This window comes from Pan troglodytes, chromosome 2, assembly GCF_028858775.2.
Source record: "Pan troglodytes isolate AG18354 chromosome 2, NHGRI_mPanTro3-v2.0_pri, whole genome shotgun sequence".
In the NCBI taxonomy this organism is placed as follows: Eukaryota; Metazoa; Chordata; class Mammalia; order Primates; family Hominidae; genus Pan; species Pan troglodytes.
In genome coordinates, this window is record NC_086015.1 from 125,791,633 (window position 1) to 125,809,289 (window position 17,657).

A 17,657-nucleotide genomic window follows, 5' to 3' on the forward strand; every position below is an offset into this window, starting at 1 on the left:
AAGATGGCCCCCATAATCTCTGGTCCCTGGTGTTGCCTATATAATCTCCACCCCTTGAGTGTAGGTGGGACCTTTGACTTACTTCTAGCCAACAGAATATGGCAAAGGTGATAGAATGTCACTCCCATGATTCCGTTTCATTATATAAGACTGTCTTTCCAGACTGGAGCTAGAGATTCGCTGGCCTTGAAGAAGCAAGCTGTCATGTTGCGAACTGCCTATGGAGAAAACTAAATGGCAGGGAACTGCAGATGGCTTCTAGAACTTGAGCGCAGCCTGCAGCTGACAACCAGTAAGAAGCCAGGGCCCTCAGTCACACAACCACAAGGAAATGAATTCTGCCAACAACCTGAGTGGTCGCCTCCAGATGAGAAGACAGCCTGACTTAAACCTTGATAGCAGTTTCGTGAGACCCTGAGCAAAGGAAACAGATAAACTGTGCCTAGACTCCTGGTCTACAGAAACTGTGAGATAATAAATGTGTCTTAAGATACTATGTTTATGGTAATTTATTATACAATAGAAAACTAATACACTAGACATTGCTGGATTATTTCATAAAGTGATTGTACCAATTTGTACTCTAGAAACGGTATATAAGATACTCTTCACTTGCTAACAGTTAGAAATGTCTGGCTTTTTAAATTTTTGCCAATCTAACATATAAATTACTTGAACATAAAAACATGAAAAATAGATATTTACTTAGAATTATGCATTCTGTTGTATTTCTTTTCTGTTGCATAAATGCAATTAAATAAAATCGCAGGCTGGGAACAGTGGCTCATGCCTGTAATCCCAGCACTTTGGGAGGCTGAGGCAGGAGGATCACTTGAACCCAGGAGTTCCAGACCAGCCTGGGCAACATAGCAAGACCCCCATCTCAACACACAAAAAAATTAGTCGGGCATGGTGAGTCACACCTGTAGTCCCAGCTATTCAGGAGACTGAGGTGGGAGGATCACTTGAGACCAGGAGTTTGAGCACACCACTGCACTTCAGTGTGGGTGGCAGAGCAAGATGTCTCAAAAAAAAAAAAAAAAAAAGCAACTAGTGGTAATAAATAGAGAGACTAATTAAGCAAATAATATGTATGAGAAAAATGCAACAATTTCATAAGGTTTCTTTCTTTCCTCTGGTATAGCAATTTAGCTCTATTGCATATTTGAATTTTGTAGGCTATATCATCCTATATTCTTGAGATAAATAAGTGTAAGAATTTTTTAAAGAATGTATACAATAGAACTAATGAAATAGATATTACCTATATTAAATACAAAATAATGACATATTTCTTTCTGTCCCATGATAGCTTGAGATATTTTTATTCTTTCTGTTTCCTTTTCCATTAGTACTTTTCTGAACTACTTGGGATCTTTAGGACATTTTTCTTTTCTTTTGTGTGGTAGTAAAACTGAATACAGTCAAACATAAAACTAATTTTGACTTGCAGCTTTGCTCCTCTGCCTACATTACACTGCTTCTGTTTTCAAAGTAATAACATAAAGCTAAATATTCTGTAAACAAAATTGTTGGAGCACAAAATACTTAGGATTTTGTTTACTAGCACAGCACATTTTTAAACTTGTAGGAATTCGTTTCCAGCTCTCTGAAAGGTCCATCCACTTTGTATATTCAGGTAAACCTACTGTTTGTCTATCAGTCATGTCCTTTGCATCTATAAATTAACCATGTAGGCTTTCCATATGTGAAATGACTATCATTTTTAAACACTCTGAAGCACATTGGATGTCATCCTCAGTTAAACCTCATTTCCCCAGAGAAAATGGTTTATGCACTTCTAACTCTTCAGCAAAACAACAACAAAAAAATTGAGCTTATAAAATTGAAGTTAGATTTCAAGTAAGTTTACAGCTGTAGTAAAGAAATCCAGAAAGTTCTGTTTAATTTGCCTTTTTCTGGAGACTTTTTTTAAAAGTTCTGAAACAATCTTATTTCCAGAAAGTTGGCCTATTTTTCTTGGTTGGAGTTTTTATCGCAACCTACACATAACATTGAACAACTCAAGTCAGTGAGTTTATCCTTGTAGTCTCCTTATGGCCTCTTCGAGGATTATCAGACAGTTTCAGAGAACCAGCAGGTTTATTTCTGTTTTATTATAAACCTTCTCTCCATTCTCATCTTCGGTGTATTTACAAACTGAAGCAGACCATGCTGTTTTGTTCCACACTCAGATATTTTATGGCAAGCCAACATTTTAACATCTTTTCTGTGGCCAGCTTCAGTGATAGCCACCTTATAGACACATGTTTAAGGAAGCTATCTCCTTCCATTTCTATAAAGTCAAAAATTTCATTAAGTGCTTCTGTACATTTCAAGGAAATTGAAATGACCAAAAACTTTCATTATCAAAGCCTCCATATCTCAGGTAAGCAAATCACAGCTCTCTTTTAGCATTGTTTAGCAGATGAGATCCTTTCATTTTATTTGGTGAGAAGTTAAGAGACTGAATAGAATTCGTCAAAATTATCATTTACATCAAAAGCAGATAAATGAGCCAAGCCTAGTTTGTATTTGGCCAAGACATGATACCCTTTGTTTTGTGTTTCTGTGATTTTGTGAAAATCTTAATAGACATCAAGATGACAATTTGAAACTTCAGTTTTCAAGTCAAATTACCTAAGAGCTACAGGGGACACTTTTTTTTTTTTTTTTTTTTTTTTATGGAGTCTTGCTCTGTCACCCAGGCTGGAGTGCAGTGGCATGATCTCAGCTTACTGCAGCCTCCACCTCCCAGATTCAAGTGATTCTCCTGACTCAGCCGCCTGAGTAGCTGGAACTACAGGTGTGCACCACCACACCTGGCTAATTTTTTTGTATTTTTAGTAGGGATGGGGTTTTGCTATGTTGGCCAGGCTGGTCTCAAACTCCTGGCCTCAAGTGATCCACTTGTTTGCCTTGGACTCCCAAAGTCCTGGGATTACAGGCATTAGCCACCACACCCAGCAAAGGGAACACTTTCTGAATCAGGAAATGTAACTTTACATAGTTTCATAGAGTGATGCAACAATGGATTATAACTACTGTGAACTGTACATCATGGTTGCCAACATCAGTGGGCAGGAAAATAGTAACAGTGACTACATAAGGTGAATAATCTATGCTATATCCATTAAACACTAAAAGCAGTATTGTTTTCAGCCCCTATTTTTTTGGCTGTCATAGGAGTTTTGCACTTTTCATCCCAACATCCATACCCATCACAGAAAAACAGGATTTTTTGTGTCCTGGGAGGGTTTCCCACGACATGGGAATTTTAGTGCTAAAATCTGGGAAGTCAAACAAATGGGGACAGCTGGTAACTCTTCCTCACATCTCCTTCATCAGACTAGTGACCCATTCCCCTACCTACTGTGAGTGGGGCTTGTAACTCTACTGCCCCACTTCTCTGAAGAATTGCCCTAGGTCTAACAGGAGCCACCTTGCTAGAAGGGTTCCACTCCCCCGAGAGGGCAGACCTAGGCCAAAAACTGTAGCAGGGTTCAAAAGGCCAGCCCCTGCTGCAGAGGGCTACTTCTAATTATATAATTTGTAGGCCCACCATGCGAGGTGGCTCACGCCAGCACTTTGGGAGGCCGAGGCGGGCAGATCATTGAGGTCAGGAGTTCGAGACCAGCCTGGCTAACATGGTAAACCCTGTCTCTACTAAAAATACAAAAATTAGCCACGTGCGGTGGAGCACACCTGTAGTCCTATCTACTCAGGAGGCTGAGGCAGGAGAATCACTTGAACCCAGGAGGCAGAGGTTGCAGTGAGCCGAAATCATGCCACTGCACTCCAGCCTGGGCAACAGAGTGAGACTCCATCTCAAAAAAAAAAAAAAAGAGAGAATTTGTGCTCTAGAATTTCCCCTTAGAATTAGACTAAAGCTAGTCTTCAGCTGAGACTATTAATATCTTCTTGCTAACTTTTTCCCCTGCTCTGCGCTGTCTCCATTATTCCCATATTCCTGAGAGTACTCCCCCTAAAAATAATTAAACATGAATTCCCATCTCAGGTTCTGCTTCTAGGGAAACATCACCTAGGACAAGATCCAAACCTATTCTCTTCCATTTCCTTAACCAGTTGTCCAAAACCATTTATTGAGATTCGTGCACTGAATTCCAAGTGATCTGCAATTTTACCTCAGTCATTCATACACACACACACACACACACACACACACACACACACACACAGCTCCATATTGAGAAATGTATGCATAGAGTCATATGATACTCAGAAAATAAACAGAACCAGTGAGCAAACCGGGCACGGTGGCTCACGTCTGTAATCCCAGCACTTTGGGAGGCCAAGGCAGATGGATCTCTTGAGGCCAGGAGTTTGAGACCAGCCTGGCCAGCATGGTGAAACCCCATCTCTACTAAAAATTAAAAATTTAGCTGGGCATGGTAGTGGGTGCCTGTAATCCCAGCTACTCAGGAAGCTGAGGCATGAGAATCCCTTGAACCTGGGAGGCGGAGGTTGCAGTGAGCCGAGATCATGCCACTACACTCCAGCCTGGGCAACAGAGCAAGACTCCATCTCAAAAAAAAAAAAAAAAAAAAACCAGTAAGCAAAAACACAAGTACCAGGCCAGGCTTGGTGACTCACACCTGTAATCCCAGCACTATGGGAGGCTGAGGCAGGAGAATCACTTGAGGCCAGGAGTTCAAGATCAGCCTGGGCAACAACATGGTGAGACCCCATCTTTTACAAAAATAAAAAAATAAAAAACAACAAAAAACAACTTTTTAAATACAAACACCAAATAGCAGTTTCAACTTTAGTATGAAAAAGTGGGCCGGGCTTGGTGGCTCAAGTCTGTAATCCCAGCACTTTGGAAGGCCGAGGTAAGCGGATCACAAGGTCAAGAGATCAAGACCATCTTGGCCAACATGGTGAAACCTTGTCTCTACTAAAAATACAGAAATTAGCTGGGTGTGGTAGCGCATGGCTGTAGTCCCAGCTACTCAGGAGGCTGAGGCAGGAGAATTGCTTGAACCCACGAGTCAGAGGTTGCAGTGAGCTGAGATCGTACCACTGCACTCCAGCCTGGTGACAGAGCGAGACTCCGTCTCAAAAAAAAAAAAAAAAAAAAGACAAAGAAAAAGTGAATAAGGATTCAGTTGTATTCTTTGTCATATAAATTCTAACTTTTAAGTGGTACTTAGCTTCTAATTGCAAATATTTGCTGGAAATTTTTTAATGTACCCTAAAAATATTGATACCATGCAACCTGCAGTGTGAAAAGGTATTTAATAAATATTGCAGAATATTTATACATATTTATATAATTGATACATTATATGTAAACTTGAGCAACACATGTATCTTGAATATATACATAAATATAGATATATACATCATATAGATGTGTATATATACACATCTATATGATATATATACACATGATATATAGTATCTATATGAGATATGTATATGTGATATATATGATATATATAATATATATACACATATGTATGTTCTTATATATACACAAATTTAACAGAGTTTGCTTGACCAAAGAATGATTCATGAATCAGGCAGCACTCAGAACCAGGAGAGGTTCCAAGAGCTCTACCCAGCAATGTGGGCAGGCAGTATTTATAGAAAGAAAAAGAGTGACATACAGAAACAACCTGATTGGTTATAGCTCAGCATTTACCTTTTCTGGGCATGATATGATGGGGCATTTGCCTTACATGAATGTTCTAATGAGTTGGCAGCCTGTGATTGTCTGAGACTCAGCTACTTGTTAAAAGAATAGATGCTTAGCCAGGTGCAGTAGCTCATGCCTGTAATCCCAGCACTTTGGGAGGCCGAGGTGGGCAGATCACCTGAGGCCAGGAGTTTAAGACCAGCCTGACCAACATGGTGAAACCCCATCTGTACTAAAAATACAAAATTAGCCGGGTGTGGTGGTGCATCCCTGTAATCCCAGGTACTTGGGAGGCTGAGGCAGGAGAACTGCTTGAACCTGGGAGGTGGAGGTTGCAGTGAGCCGAGATCACACCATTGCACTCCAGCCTGGGCAACAAGAGTGAAACTCTGTCTCAAAAAAAAAAAAAAAAAAAAAAAAAAAAACTAACCAAGAACCAAGAATATACTATTAAATTAGGTTGCAGTTTGCTATGTATGAGGCAGCTTTAGGCCAAACTTAAAGTGTAAGTTATTACACTTACTATTTCACATGTATAGGAATGCAATTGATTTACGTATAACTTATATTTAGAACCTTGATGCATGCTCTTATTAATTCTAATAATTTGTATCTAGATTTTCTTGAATTTTCTTTCTTTTTTTTTTTTTCCAGAAAGAGTCTCTGTCGCCCAGGCTGGAATGCAGTGGTGTGATCTCGGCTCACTGCAACCTCCACCTCCTGGGGTCAAGTGAATCTCGTGTCTCAGCCTCCCAAGTAGCTGGGATTTAACAGGCACACCCCACCATGCCCAGCTAATTTTTGTATTTTCAGTAGAGATAGGGTTTCACCAAGTTGGCCAAGGCTGGTCTCGAACTCCTGGCTTCCGGTGATCCGCCCACCTCGGCCTCCCAAAGTGCTGGGATTGTGCTGGCTCCCAAAGGCATGAGCCACCATGCCTGGCTTGAATTTTCTATAAACAATCATCTTCTCTATGATCAATGACATTTTTATTTCTCCATTTTTACTTGTCCTTCCTTTCTCCCTTTCTTCCTTTCTTCCTTCCTTCCTTCCCTCCCTCCCTCCTTCCTTCCTTTCTCACTCTTTCCTTTTCTTTTCTTTCTTTTTTTTTTTTTTTGAGACGGAGGTGTCCAGGCTTCAGTGCAGTGGCGCGATCCCGGCTCACTGCAAGCTCCGCCTCCCGGGTTCACACCATTCTCCTGCCTCAGACAGCAGCCGCCCGCCACAACACCAGGCTAATTTTTTTGTATTTTTAGTAGAGAAGAGGTTTCACCGTGTTAGCCAGGATGGTCTCGATCTCCTGACCTCGTGATCCGCCGGCCTCGGCCTCCCAAAGTGCTGGGATTACAGGTGTGAGCCACCGCGCCCGGCCGTCTTTTCTTTCTTATTATGTTGGACAGGACCTCGAATTGATTGTTGATGAGTAGTAATAGGAAGTAATAGGAAGCATTTATTGTCTCATTCATTATTTCATAGGGAATCATTCTAATGTTTAATCATGAAATACTTGTTTTTGGTAGCTATCCTTTAATGAATTGTCTATCAGGTGATTTTTCTCTAAATATTGAGATGAGCACAACCTTTAATATATTTATATGGTGAGTTACACTAATTGATTTTTGAAAGTTAAATTATCCTTGCATTTCTGAGGTAAACCCAAGTTGACTATGATTTACTTATTTACACAGAGCCAAATTATAATTGTTAATATTTTCTTTAGAATTTGTATGTCTACTTACATAATTTAATTCATCTATAATTTTTTATCTTATACTGTTTTCTATTTTTTGGTATCAAGGTTATACTTGCCCTAAAAAATTTGTCGGGGAGTGTTCCCTCTATTTCTGTTCTCTAGAAGATTTTATTTAAGATTGGAATACTCTGTTCTTTGAATATGTTGTAGAATTCACTAATAAAGTCAAAATCATCTTAGCCTGTTGTATTTACCTGTTTGCTTGGTAGGTAAATTTTTAACTACCAATTCAATTTATTTAACAGATATTAGAAAATTCAGGATTTCTAGTTCTTCAATCAATTTTGGTAAATTATATTTTTCTAAGAAAGTCTACATTTTGTCCAAATTTTGAATTAGCACAAAACTGTTTCTAGTTACTACTTTTAGATCTCTAGTGTGTCTTGGTTACATTCTTCTATTATTAACAATTTCTATTTGTACCTTTTCTTATATTTTCTTGATCAGTCTTACCAAAGGTTTGTCTGTTTCTTTAATCTTTACCAAAAAACAGCTATTCATTTTATTGTTCTCGCATTGGATATTGTTTCTATTTCATTATTTTCTGTTTATATTTTCTTTCTTCAAGTTTGTTCAGATTTTATTTTCTTACCTTAAGTTAGATGTCTGCCTAGCTCATTGATTTATTCCTTTATTTTTCTTAATATAACCCTTAAGCTTAGAAAGAATTTAAGCACTATTTTAGCTTTATGTCACAAGCTGTGGTAGTAATATTTTCATTATCATTCAGTTCTAAATATTTTCTATTTTGTTATGTTTTCATGACCCATGGGATATTATTTTGAAGATTATATCTAATTTCCAAACAGATTTATTTTAAGCTATTTTAAAAATTGAATTATATGTTAATTGCATAACGGATGATGGCTAGAGAACATAGACCAACTGAGAATATCTTTAAAACTGTTGAATTTAGTGATTTCTTATCTAGAGTCTTTGGCAAAATGTAAATAAATAAAAAGAAAATTGTTAAATTTGGAATATGATCAATATACATAACTGTTCAGTGTCTATTTAAGAGGACTATGTATTCTCTCATTGTTGAGTGGGGAATTCTATACATATAAATCAAATAAAAATTGTGTAACTCAATTCTATATTCTCACTAATTTTTTTTTTTAACTGGGTCATCTACAAGTTACTGAGAGAGCTGTTAAATCATTATGATAGTGGATTTGTCCCCTTTGCCTATAATTCTGCCAGGTTTTGCTAATAATCCTTTTCAACTTAACATCTATTTTGTCTGATTTTATTTTATTTTATTTTATTTTATCTTTTGGAGACAGGGCCTCAATTTGTCGCCCAGGCTGAAGTGCAGTGGTGTGATTTTGGCTCACTGCAGGCTCCACCTCCTGGGCTCAAGTGTTCCTCCTGCCTCAGCCTCCCAAGTAGGTGGTACTGAATATAAGTTCAGCTAATTGTAGAATTCTAGGCTAACAGTTAACTTCTGTCAGCCCTTTGGAAATATACTAACGTCTTCAGACTTTCATTGTTGCTATTGAAAAGTGTGTTCATTTTTTTATGGCTGTCACAAATTATCATGACTTTACTGGATTAAAAGAACACAAATTTATTGTTTCAAAGTTCTGTAGGTCAAAAGTCAGGAATGGATCTCACTGGGCTAAAATCAAGGTGTTGGTCAGCTGGCTTTATTCCTTTCTGAGGGCTCTTGAGTTTGTTTCCTTGCTCATGCAGATGTTGGAAGAATTCAGTTCCATGCAGTTAAAGGACTGAGGTATGTTTCCTCACTGGTTGTCAACTGGGAGCTACCCTTTACTCTTAGAAGCTCCTTTCTGATCCTTGCACATAGCCTCCTACATCTCAGGATCAAATTCTTCCCATGCTGCCATCTCTTTGACCCAGCTAGTAAGCATTCTCTACTTTTAAATACTTTAGTGATTAGATTGGGCCCACCTGGATAATCCTGGCTACTCTTCCCATCTGAAGGGTAACCTTAACTACTTCTGCAGAGTCCCTTTTGCCATGTAAGGTAACATATTCATAAATTTAGGGGATTAAGGTGTAAACATCTTTGCAGGGTGTGGGGAGGACATTATTCTGCCAAACAAAGAAATGGGCTGTCAGTCTAATTGTCTTTCCTTTGTAGATGATTTGGCTGTTCTCTCTAGCTGCTTTTAAGATCTGGCTGTTTCTTGGAATGTATTTCTTATTTATCCTTGTGAACACTGACTCTCCTCCATTCTCTTTTAAAATTCCTACTAAGCACAAACTAGATCTTTCTTCACTCTTTCTTTCTTAACAGGGTCTTGCTCTGTCACCTAGGCTGGAGTGCAGTTGCTCTATCATGACTCACTGCAGCCTCAAATGCTTGGACTTGAGCAATCCTTCAGGTAATTTGTGTGTGTGTGTGTGTGTGTGTGTGTGTGTGTGTGTAGATGGAGGTCTCACTATGTTGCCTAGGCTGGTCTCAAACTCCTGGCCTCAAGTGATCCTCTCACTTTGGCCTCCCAAAGTGTTGGGATTATAGGAGTGAGCCACTACGCCTTGCCAGCTAGATCTTTCAAATCTGTCCTCTCACTCTCAGCTCAGCTCTGCACCACAGGCCTCAAGCGTGTGTGGATGCTTCAGCACCCATGTCCAAGCCTCATACCTACAGATGGTCATCTATTGGCTATTCTTGATGCAGACTTTGGCACAGTCCACCCTCAGGAGGAGGGATGCAAGAAAGAGACCCGATCAAGCCCTGGAAGTAGACTCAGAGCTGTTAGGGCAGGAAATTTTGGGGCTCTGCATTCCTAGTGGGTGATTTAGGAATGAAGAGTGTGGGGTCCAGATGAATCCAATCTTTTGGCCCTGTGGACTCTTCACCTTGTGAGCATGGGCACAACTGGAGGAAGGCTAGAATGAGACCCTCTTAAGTAAGGAGCCTAAGGCAGGGGGCCTCTCAATCCAGGGGTACAAGGCAGATCCCCTCTTACTCAGATCCAAGGGCAGTGCCATCTGAGACAACAAGCATACTTCTTTCAAGAGGGAGAATGCTAGTAAGGTAAGGCAAGGAAGAGGAGGAAGTGTTCTGTGCAAGAGGTTGAGGATGTGAGGTCAGGAAAGTTTGGAAGTACAGAGAAATATGGATTTAAAAGTAGGCAAGAGATGCATGGTGAAATTAGCTGGCCTCTACATTGCAAGTAGAACTGTGTAGTCAACTTTGGGCATAGTTACAGCAGATTCAGCCTTTATAAAGGCTATTCTTTCTACCTAAACAACTCTTCTGACTGCTCCTGATTTGCTACATCCCTTATGTTCTCAGCTTGAATTTCACTTGCTTTAGGAGGCCTTGCTCCAAGCCCCTGATTAATCTATCCCTCTCTGTCTTCAATTTTTCCATAAACTCTGTAGTTCTCTTTTTGTTATATCTAATCACACTTGTTAAGTTGTCCATGCCTTTTTGATTATTCAGGCTAAAAGGTTTATGAAGACATTTGTCTTGTCCGGCATCATATCCTGGGACCCACAAAGTGACTGAAATATATCTGGTGGTCAATATATATTTGGTGAGTTGATAATATGTCCTCATGGTGTTTGAGTGGCATTGCTTGATGTAGCTGAATCCAAATAGAATATCAGCTTTTTTATGTCCTTCCACTTCAAATTGTTTCATTTTACACATAATTTTTCAGAGCCAGTTAATCAGACAAAGATGATTTATTTTCATACCTAAAGCACTTTATAATATTCTCTGGAAAATCTAAAATCATTCTGTTATCCTAATATTTTTATACTATCATCATTTTAGAAAATAAAAGGCCTGGGTTATATACTAGAAAAATTTCTTCATTATATGCAAAATATTTATCTCCTCTAGTAAAGGAGATTAAAGAACAACTGCAAGAGGAAGGAAGGTCCTGAAAGTGTTTCATTTGGTATCTACCTACCCCAACCCCAAGACATAAAGACAGATAAAGGCACTAAGATGCTAGTATGTGGCTAGTCCTTTCAATAACCCAGTCAGTCCATACAGATAACCCAAGGGATATATTCAAGCCACTCTTTGAGCCATCGATGGTCATTATTTGGTTAGTTCACCCAAGGTAAGGCCATACCAGCTGTTAAAATGATGTAGAGATTAATCAACGGGGCTGCCACTTGTGAATCCCCTCCAAGGATGCTGTGCAAAGGGTCTCATTGGTCCTGATGAGTAATCTTGTGACTGTACATATTCCTGGGTGCATGTCCACAAATACTGAGGTACAGCCTGCGTGCCACTAAAAATAACAAAGGTTTCAGGGCTGGAGACATTGTCAACCACACTGTCATGACCATCTATAGCTCCAGGACTCAGTGGTGGGGGAACAATATTTAATGGATGTCCCTGGCAGAAGAAGCCTGTGAGTACTTCAGCCTCAAACACATAGATCAGCTTATCTGCAGCAGAGATTTTCTTGGCCTTCTCTGCCAGGTTTTTGAGGTTCTTGGTGAAGTATATGCCAGCTCCGTATTTTGGATCTGATAAAGGAAAAAATAAAATAAAAAGATTATTATAATCTGGTAAATGATATTGCCGATTTGGGTACTAATATCTATTCTTTCTTTAGTCTTCCAAATAATCACTTCCTCCTGATTCTGAGTTCCTGTGTCGATAGCAAAGACACTCAAAATTGTTCCTTGAAACAAATTATCACTGACACCATCAACATCATAATAACTTACATTCAAATATACCATTAGGGCTGGGCACAGTGGCTCACACCTGTAATCCCTGCACTTTGGGAGGCTGAGGCGGGTGGAACACCTGAGGTCAGAAGCCTGGCCAACATGATGATACCCCGTCTCTACTAAAAATACAAAAATTTAGCCAGGTGTGGTGGCAGGCACCTGCAATCCCAGCTACTCAGGAAGCTGAGGCAGGAGAATCACTTGAACCCAGGAGTCGGAGGTTGTAGTGAGCCAAGATCGCACCACTGCACTCCAACCTGGGCAGTAAGAGCGAAACTCTTAAAAAAAAAAAAAAAAAAAAAAAAAAAGAACCATTAGTGTTCATAGAGAAGTTAATGGTTTTCAAAGTATTGCACATTGATTAGATTAAATTATCTGTGATTTGGGTAGTAACTCCACGTAAAAGACAAAGATCTGAGATTCAAAGAACTTAGATTCAAGTCAGTATTATCAACTAAGTAGCTGACAGAGCATAACAAAAGGAAGGTTCTGTTTCCCTTAGAACATTGTCTGACTTCGGCCGGGCGCGGTGGCTCACGCCTGTAATCCCAGCACTTTGGGAGGCCGAGGCGGGCTGATCACGAGGTCAGGAGGTGGACACCATCCTGGCTAACACGGTGAAACCCCGTCTCTACTAAAAAAAATACAAAAAAATTAGCCGGGCGCAGTTGGGGGCGCCTGTAGTCCCAGCTACTCCGGGGGCTGAGGCAGGAGAATGGCATGAACCCGGGAGGCGGAGCTTGCAGTGAGCCGAGGTTGCGCCACTGCACTCCAGCCTGGGCGACACAGCGAGACTCCGTCCCAAAAAAAAAAAAAAAAAAGAACATTGTCTGACTTCTACATGCTACAAATAGGGATATTTCCAGAACTCTCAAGAAGATGGTTTGAAAATAGCATCTAATAAGAGAAGACAGAGTGCCTCCTAACCTCATGAACAGCATTACAAGAAAAATATGTCATCTGGGCCCGGTGGTACACACCTGTAATCCCAGCACTTTGGGAGGCCAAAGTGGGTGGATCGCTTAAGCCCAGTATGGGCAACATGGCAAAACCCTATCCCCACAAAGAATACAAAAATTAACCAGGCATGGTGGTGCACACCTGTAATCATAGCTACTCAGGAGGCTGAGGTGGGAGGACTGATTGAACTCAGGAGGTTGAGGTTGCAGTGAGCTGTGATCGTGCCACTGCACTCCAACCTGGGTGACAAAGCAAGGCTCTGTCTCAAAAAAAAAAAAAAAAAAAAAAGGAAAGAAAAAGAAAAATATGTCAAGGGGAATGTGGAGTATATAAAATGACAGTGTGCATACTTCATTGTTTAGGAAAAGCACTCCTGGATTTGGAAGGACAGAGGCATTCTAGTCACCAGGAGGGTATTGTGTACTCTCCATGGGTTGGCACAATACCTCATGAAGAATCTCCACGTGCATGTTATCTAGGTCCATGCTCACCGGGCAACTTTCCACCCATCAGGCACTCTGGGGACTGTGATACTAAGGAAGATATGCCCTATTCCCACCACTAGAAATAAGTACTCTCCATTCTGACACATTGCCTGTGATCTGTATTATCTTCTTTGGGGTATTAAAAACACTCAGGAGGCTGAGGGCCAAATTCTGGATCTCGAAGTAATCCCTGTTCAATGCCCTTTCTGACCTCACTTAGAGGGAAAAAAATTATACCTTCTTTGATGCCATATTATCCTTCCTTCCTTTCCTTTTTTCATTTCTTCCCTCTCTTTCTTTATGTGGGATGTAACCAAACACTTTTAGGCTCAAGAGCAGCACTAAACAACAGAAACGTACTACGAGTCACACATGTTGTTTAAAACTTCCAGGCTGAGTGGCTCATGTCTGTAATCCCAGCACTTTGGGAGGCCAAGGCAGGAGGATTGGTGGAGGTCAGGAGTTTGAGACTAGCCTGGGCAACACAGTGAGACCCAATCTCTACCAAAAATAAAAAAATTAGTCAGGTATTGTGCCACTCACCTGGATTCCCAGCTACTCTAGTAGCCACATTTTAAAACATTTTTTTTAAAAAGGTGAAATTAACATTTTTATTTAAGCCATTCAAGATGTTATTTTAACATGTAATCTATATTTTGAAAAGTATTAGATATTTTACATTCTTTTGTAGTAGGTCTTTGAAATCCGGCGTGTATTTTATACTTACAGCATCTTTCAATTTAGACCGGCCACACTTCAAGTGCTCAATAGCCGCATGTAGCTAGCGGCTACAATATTGAACAGTGCAGCTCTGGAAATTTAAAAGTGAGTAAGATATGATCCCTATTCTCAACATTTCACAAAGGGAAGTCTCATCATGTAAACAGATAAAATATAGTACAATTTATGTGGCAAGATAATATTTTGAGATAAAAATCAAAGATTTTCTTTCCCAGGAGTTTCTTCTTGCTCTTTGTTCTTCCACCTATTGAGTCCTTGCTACTTCTTATTAAGGGCAAAAAGGATAAAGATGAGAACAAAGTCTATATATAAATATATGTATAGTTTTTTGAGAACTGCCTGCTGGGTGCAGTGTTTCACATCTGTAATCCCAGCACTTCGGGAGGCCGAGGCGGGTGGATCACAAGGTCAGGAGTTCGAGACCAGCCTGGCCAACATGGTGAAACCTCGTATAACTGTATGTATATAATTGTATGTATCTATATGTTTGTGTTTATAAGTACATATATATATGTAATTATTTTTAATTCACAGAAGAGAGTATGGTCTTGAAATTCTGGCTTTCAGAGTTAGCTTTTCTGAGAGGAAAAGGGCTTTTTGAACCAAAAGCTAAAAACCAGAAAGATTCAGAGCATGGGTTGTTTTTTTTTATTATTTTATTTTGTTTACCATAAATGACAGAGCAGAGAGTAATACAAAATATTCTAAGAACATTTTTCTCATTTCAAGACAAATGAAAGTTCTTTCTTCCAGCTGGTGGGAAGAGAAGTATCAGAAGTGATGTGACTAGAGCTCTTGGGGGAGCTTGGGAAAGGGCTCTCTTCACTACCCCCACTCCCTTGAGAGCCCTGGGAGTCAAGAGGGGGCAGAACAATGGAAATCTCGGAATAAGAACAATTGGAGGGACTCACAGAGCAGACAGGACCCTGGCCTGACTCTGGTGGGTGCAGTCCCTCATCCAGCTTCATCACCTGAGTGGAGAGTGGCAATGGCTGGAGAAGTCTCTGGAGCAGGTGAGGACCACTACCCAAGACCCTGCATTCAGCTTGGAGGATGAACATGCTCAAAAATTTCCTGTGTGGCAGGAGGAACACAGACATGGCCTGGAAAGGAATTTCTTCAGCATGGAAAAGACATAGAGTGGCCTGTGCAGACACTACCTGAGTGTGAAAGGCACAGGAGACTGCTAATGACCGCTCAGGTGGTTTATCAAGCAGAGGACAATGGGAGCCATAAGCCAGACAACCCTCCCCACAATGCCTCTCCCAGCATAGACAAAAGAGGAGAAAAGGGGCAAACATTGCAGGAACTGAGTTTCAATCTTGAAGGGACTATGAAAACTCTGAAAATGACTGAGTTCACCTTGAACTGTCAAGATTCAAATTTTCCACATCTGTGGTCATGGGGAACATGAGAGTTGGGTAAAGTTCCATTATAGAGCCATAAAGGAAATGAGTTCTATGCCTGAGTTTTGTAGGACTACAGATTTTAGTACTTATTAAAGTTATAGATGTCATAACAAAGGAATGGAGGTATGCAGGAGCACAGAGGAGGAAGATACTTACTAGGCCTGTAGGCCTGCAGGAAAGATGCCAACCAGGAGATGCCATTTGTACTATGTCTTAAAGAATAGGGGTTTGTAGCACTGAAAAGGGCAAGGAGGGAAGTCATTCCACAGACAACGGGATAGAGGCATGAAAGTAAACAGCATGTTTAGGGAACTCTAAAAAGTTAATGGCTGCAGTCTTGAGGAACATAGTGGGTGATGACTGCTGAAATAATGTGGGAGCTAGGGTCTTATATTCTCTGCTAAGGAGTTTGGGCTTTTATCCCGTAGGCAACTGGGAATACAGATATTAAGCAAGAATGTAATTTTTAGCGTGATAATTCTGGTGGTAAAGGATAGATTAGGTAGGGGTGTGTTTTGTGGCAAGGAGAGGACCAAGTAATAGTCTAGGTCTGAAGGAAGATTAACTAAGGCAGTAGGAATAGAGAGGTGAAACTGGGCTGAGATCTTCATGAGAATGAATCACTAGGACTGGGTGAATGCCTGGGTATAAGGGTGAGGGAAAAGGAGGAATGGAGGATGATAATGTTTCAGACTTAGGAAACCTGGTAGGTAGATGGTGATGATATTAACCAGGTTAGGGAGAATCAGCAAACAAAGGGCATATTTCTTAGGGAAAATCATGACCAAGAAAAGGGATCAATTTGAGGTACCTATGGGACATCTGGGTAAAGATGTCAAAAAGAGAGTGAGACATATGAACCTGCAGGTCAGGAGAGAGGTAGGGAGTTAAGAGTTAGAAATTCCTAAGTCATCATCATTGAGGTAGGAGTTGAGGCCATGGGAACAGGTACCATCACCAAGGGGGACATTGTAGAGGAAAAAAGAGAGAAGATAAAGAATGGGCAACAGGTGAACTCGTGAGATTATAAATTGTAAGGGCAAGAACTCTATGGTTTTTTATTTACGCTCTATTTCTAGTACCCCTAGCACAGGGCCTGATTCATAGAATGTGCTTAATAAATACCTGTGGAACAAATGAATCAACCCAATAAGAAACTGCATGTGTAGATGCCTTCTTGCTGCACTCAACCAAGTCCTACAAGCAAGAGATTTATTCAGAACTGGCTGGAATGCAAACATAAACAGAAAAAAGAAAATAAAGGTTTGTTAACAGAAGTTCTGTCTCCTTTGCCTGTGGGTGGCCATCTAAATCGACTGAGAGTCCTATAATTTGGAATATTGCACGGCTGAAAAAGCTAAGAGCTTTTGTACTCCAAATAACAACAGCTTCAGTGGTAGCAAGATTGGTATCTCCTGGGCTTGTCTGGCACCTTCTGTTAAGAGTTCTCACTAGCCTACAGAGATGAGTCAATTGGTGCAGGTCACATTATGAGTCATGTCTGAATTGCCTCAAGGCAGTGGCTGTTAAGCTAAGGGATAGGGAGAAGGGCAGAGCACACAGACAGCAGGTAAGAGACCAAAATCTTGAGTTGAAAGACTATATGGAGACAAGATCTGTGGTTAGGTTATAAAGACATAAACTTAACCAGAAGAAATTAGGCCTCGTGCCCACTGAATTTTTAAAGGAACTGTATTGCTGAAGAAACCACAAGCCTGGTTGCAACAGCCTGAGCACATTCTAGCCTGTGAGAAAATCCATGGCTCCCTGATAGGCAATGAACCTGGAAATAGCCAAGGGCCACAATATATAAGGAAGATTTTCCCAGAGTGCAAAATAAAGGTTTTACAACATGGAATAGGGAGTCCTCTCTATACCTGTTCGGCAGCATGTAGATAAGTGGTGTGAGCCAGTGGCTGTTGTGTGTTTTGCTTCTCCCCTTTCAACATGAGAGTTTTCATTGCAGTTTTCCC

At 40.4% G+C, this 17,657-nt stretch overlaps 2 protein-coding genes across 7 annotated transcripts in view; one reads left to right on the forward strand and one right to left on the reverse strand.

Moving 5' to 3' along the window:
* Window positions 1–17,657, forward strand: part of LOC134809492 (uncharacterized) — a 45,861-nt gene that overhangs the window by 2,402 nt on the left and 25,802 nt on the right. Inside the window, exons 3-5 of the mRNA XM_063806356.1 lie at window positions 9,679–9,766; window positions 10,834–10,927; window positions 14,264–14,359. Of these exons, the coding sequence (XP_063662426.1) occupies window positions 9,679–9,766; window positions 10,834–10,838 (93 nt within the window). The 3' untranslated portion in view covers window positions 10,839–10,927; window positions 14,264–14,359. The remainder of the gene's footprint in view (window positions 1–9,678; window positions 9,767–10,833; window positions 10,928–14,263; window positions 14,360–17,657) is intronic.
* The window catches only part of PARP9 (poly(ADP-ribose) polymerase family member 9), a 36,706-nt gene continuing 30,108 nt past the window's right edge, over window positions 11,060–17,657 (reverse strand). For all 6 annotated transcript variants that reach the window (XR_010155318.1, XR_010155317.1, XM_001167453.7 and 3 more), the window contains exon 11: window positions 11,060–11,879. Coding sequence is in view for 4 of the 6 variants with exons in the window: in XM_001167453.7 (XP_001167453.2) it covers window positions 11,500–11,879 (380 nt within the window). In the remaining 2 variants the exon portion in view is untranslated. The remainder of the gene's footprint in view (window positions 11,880–17,657) is intronic.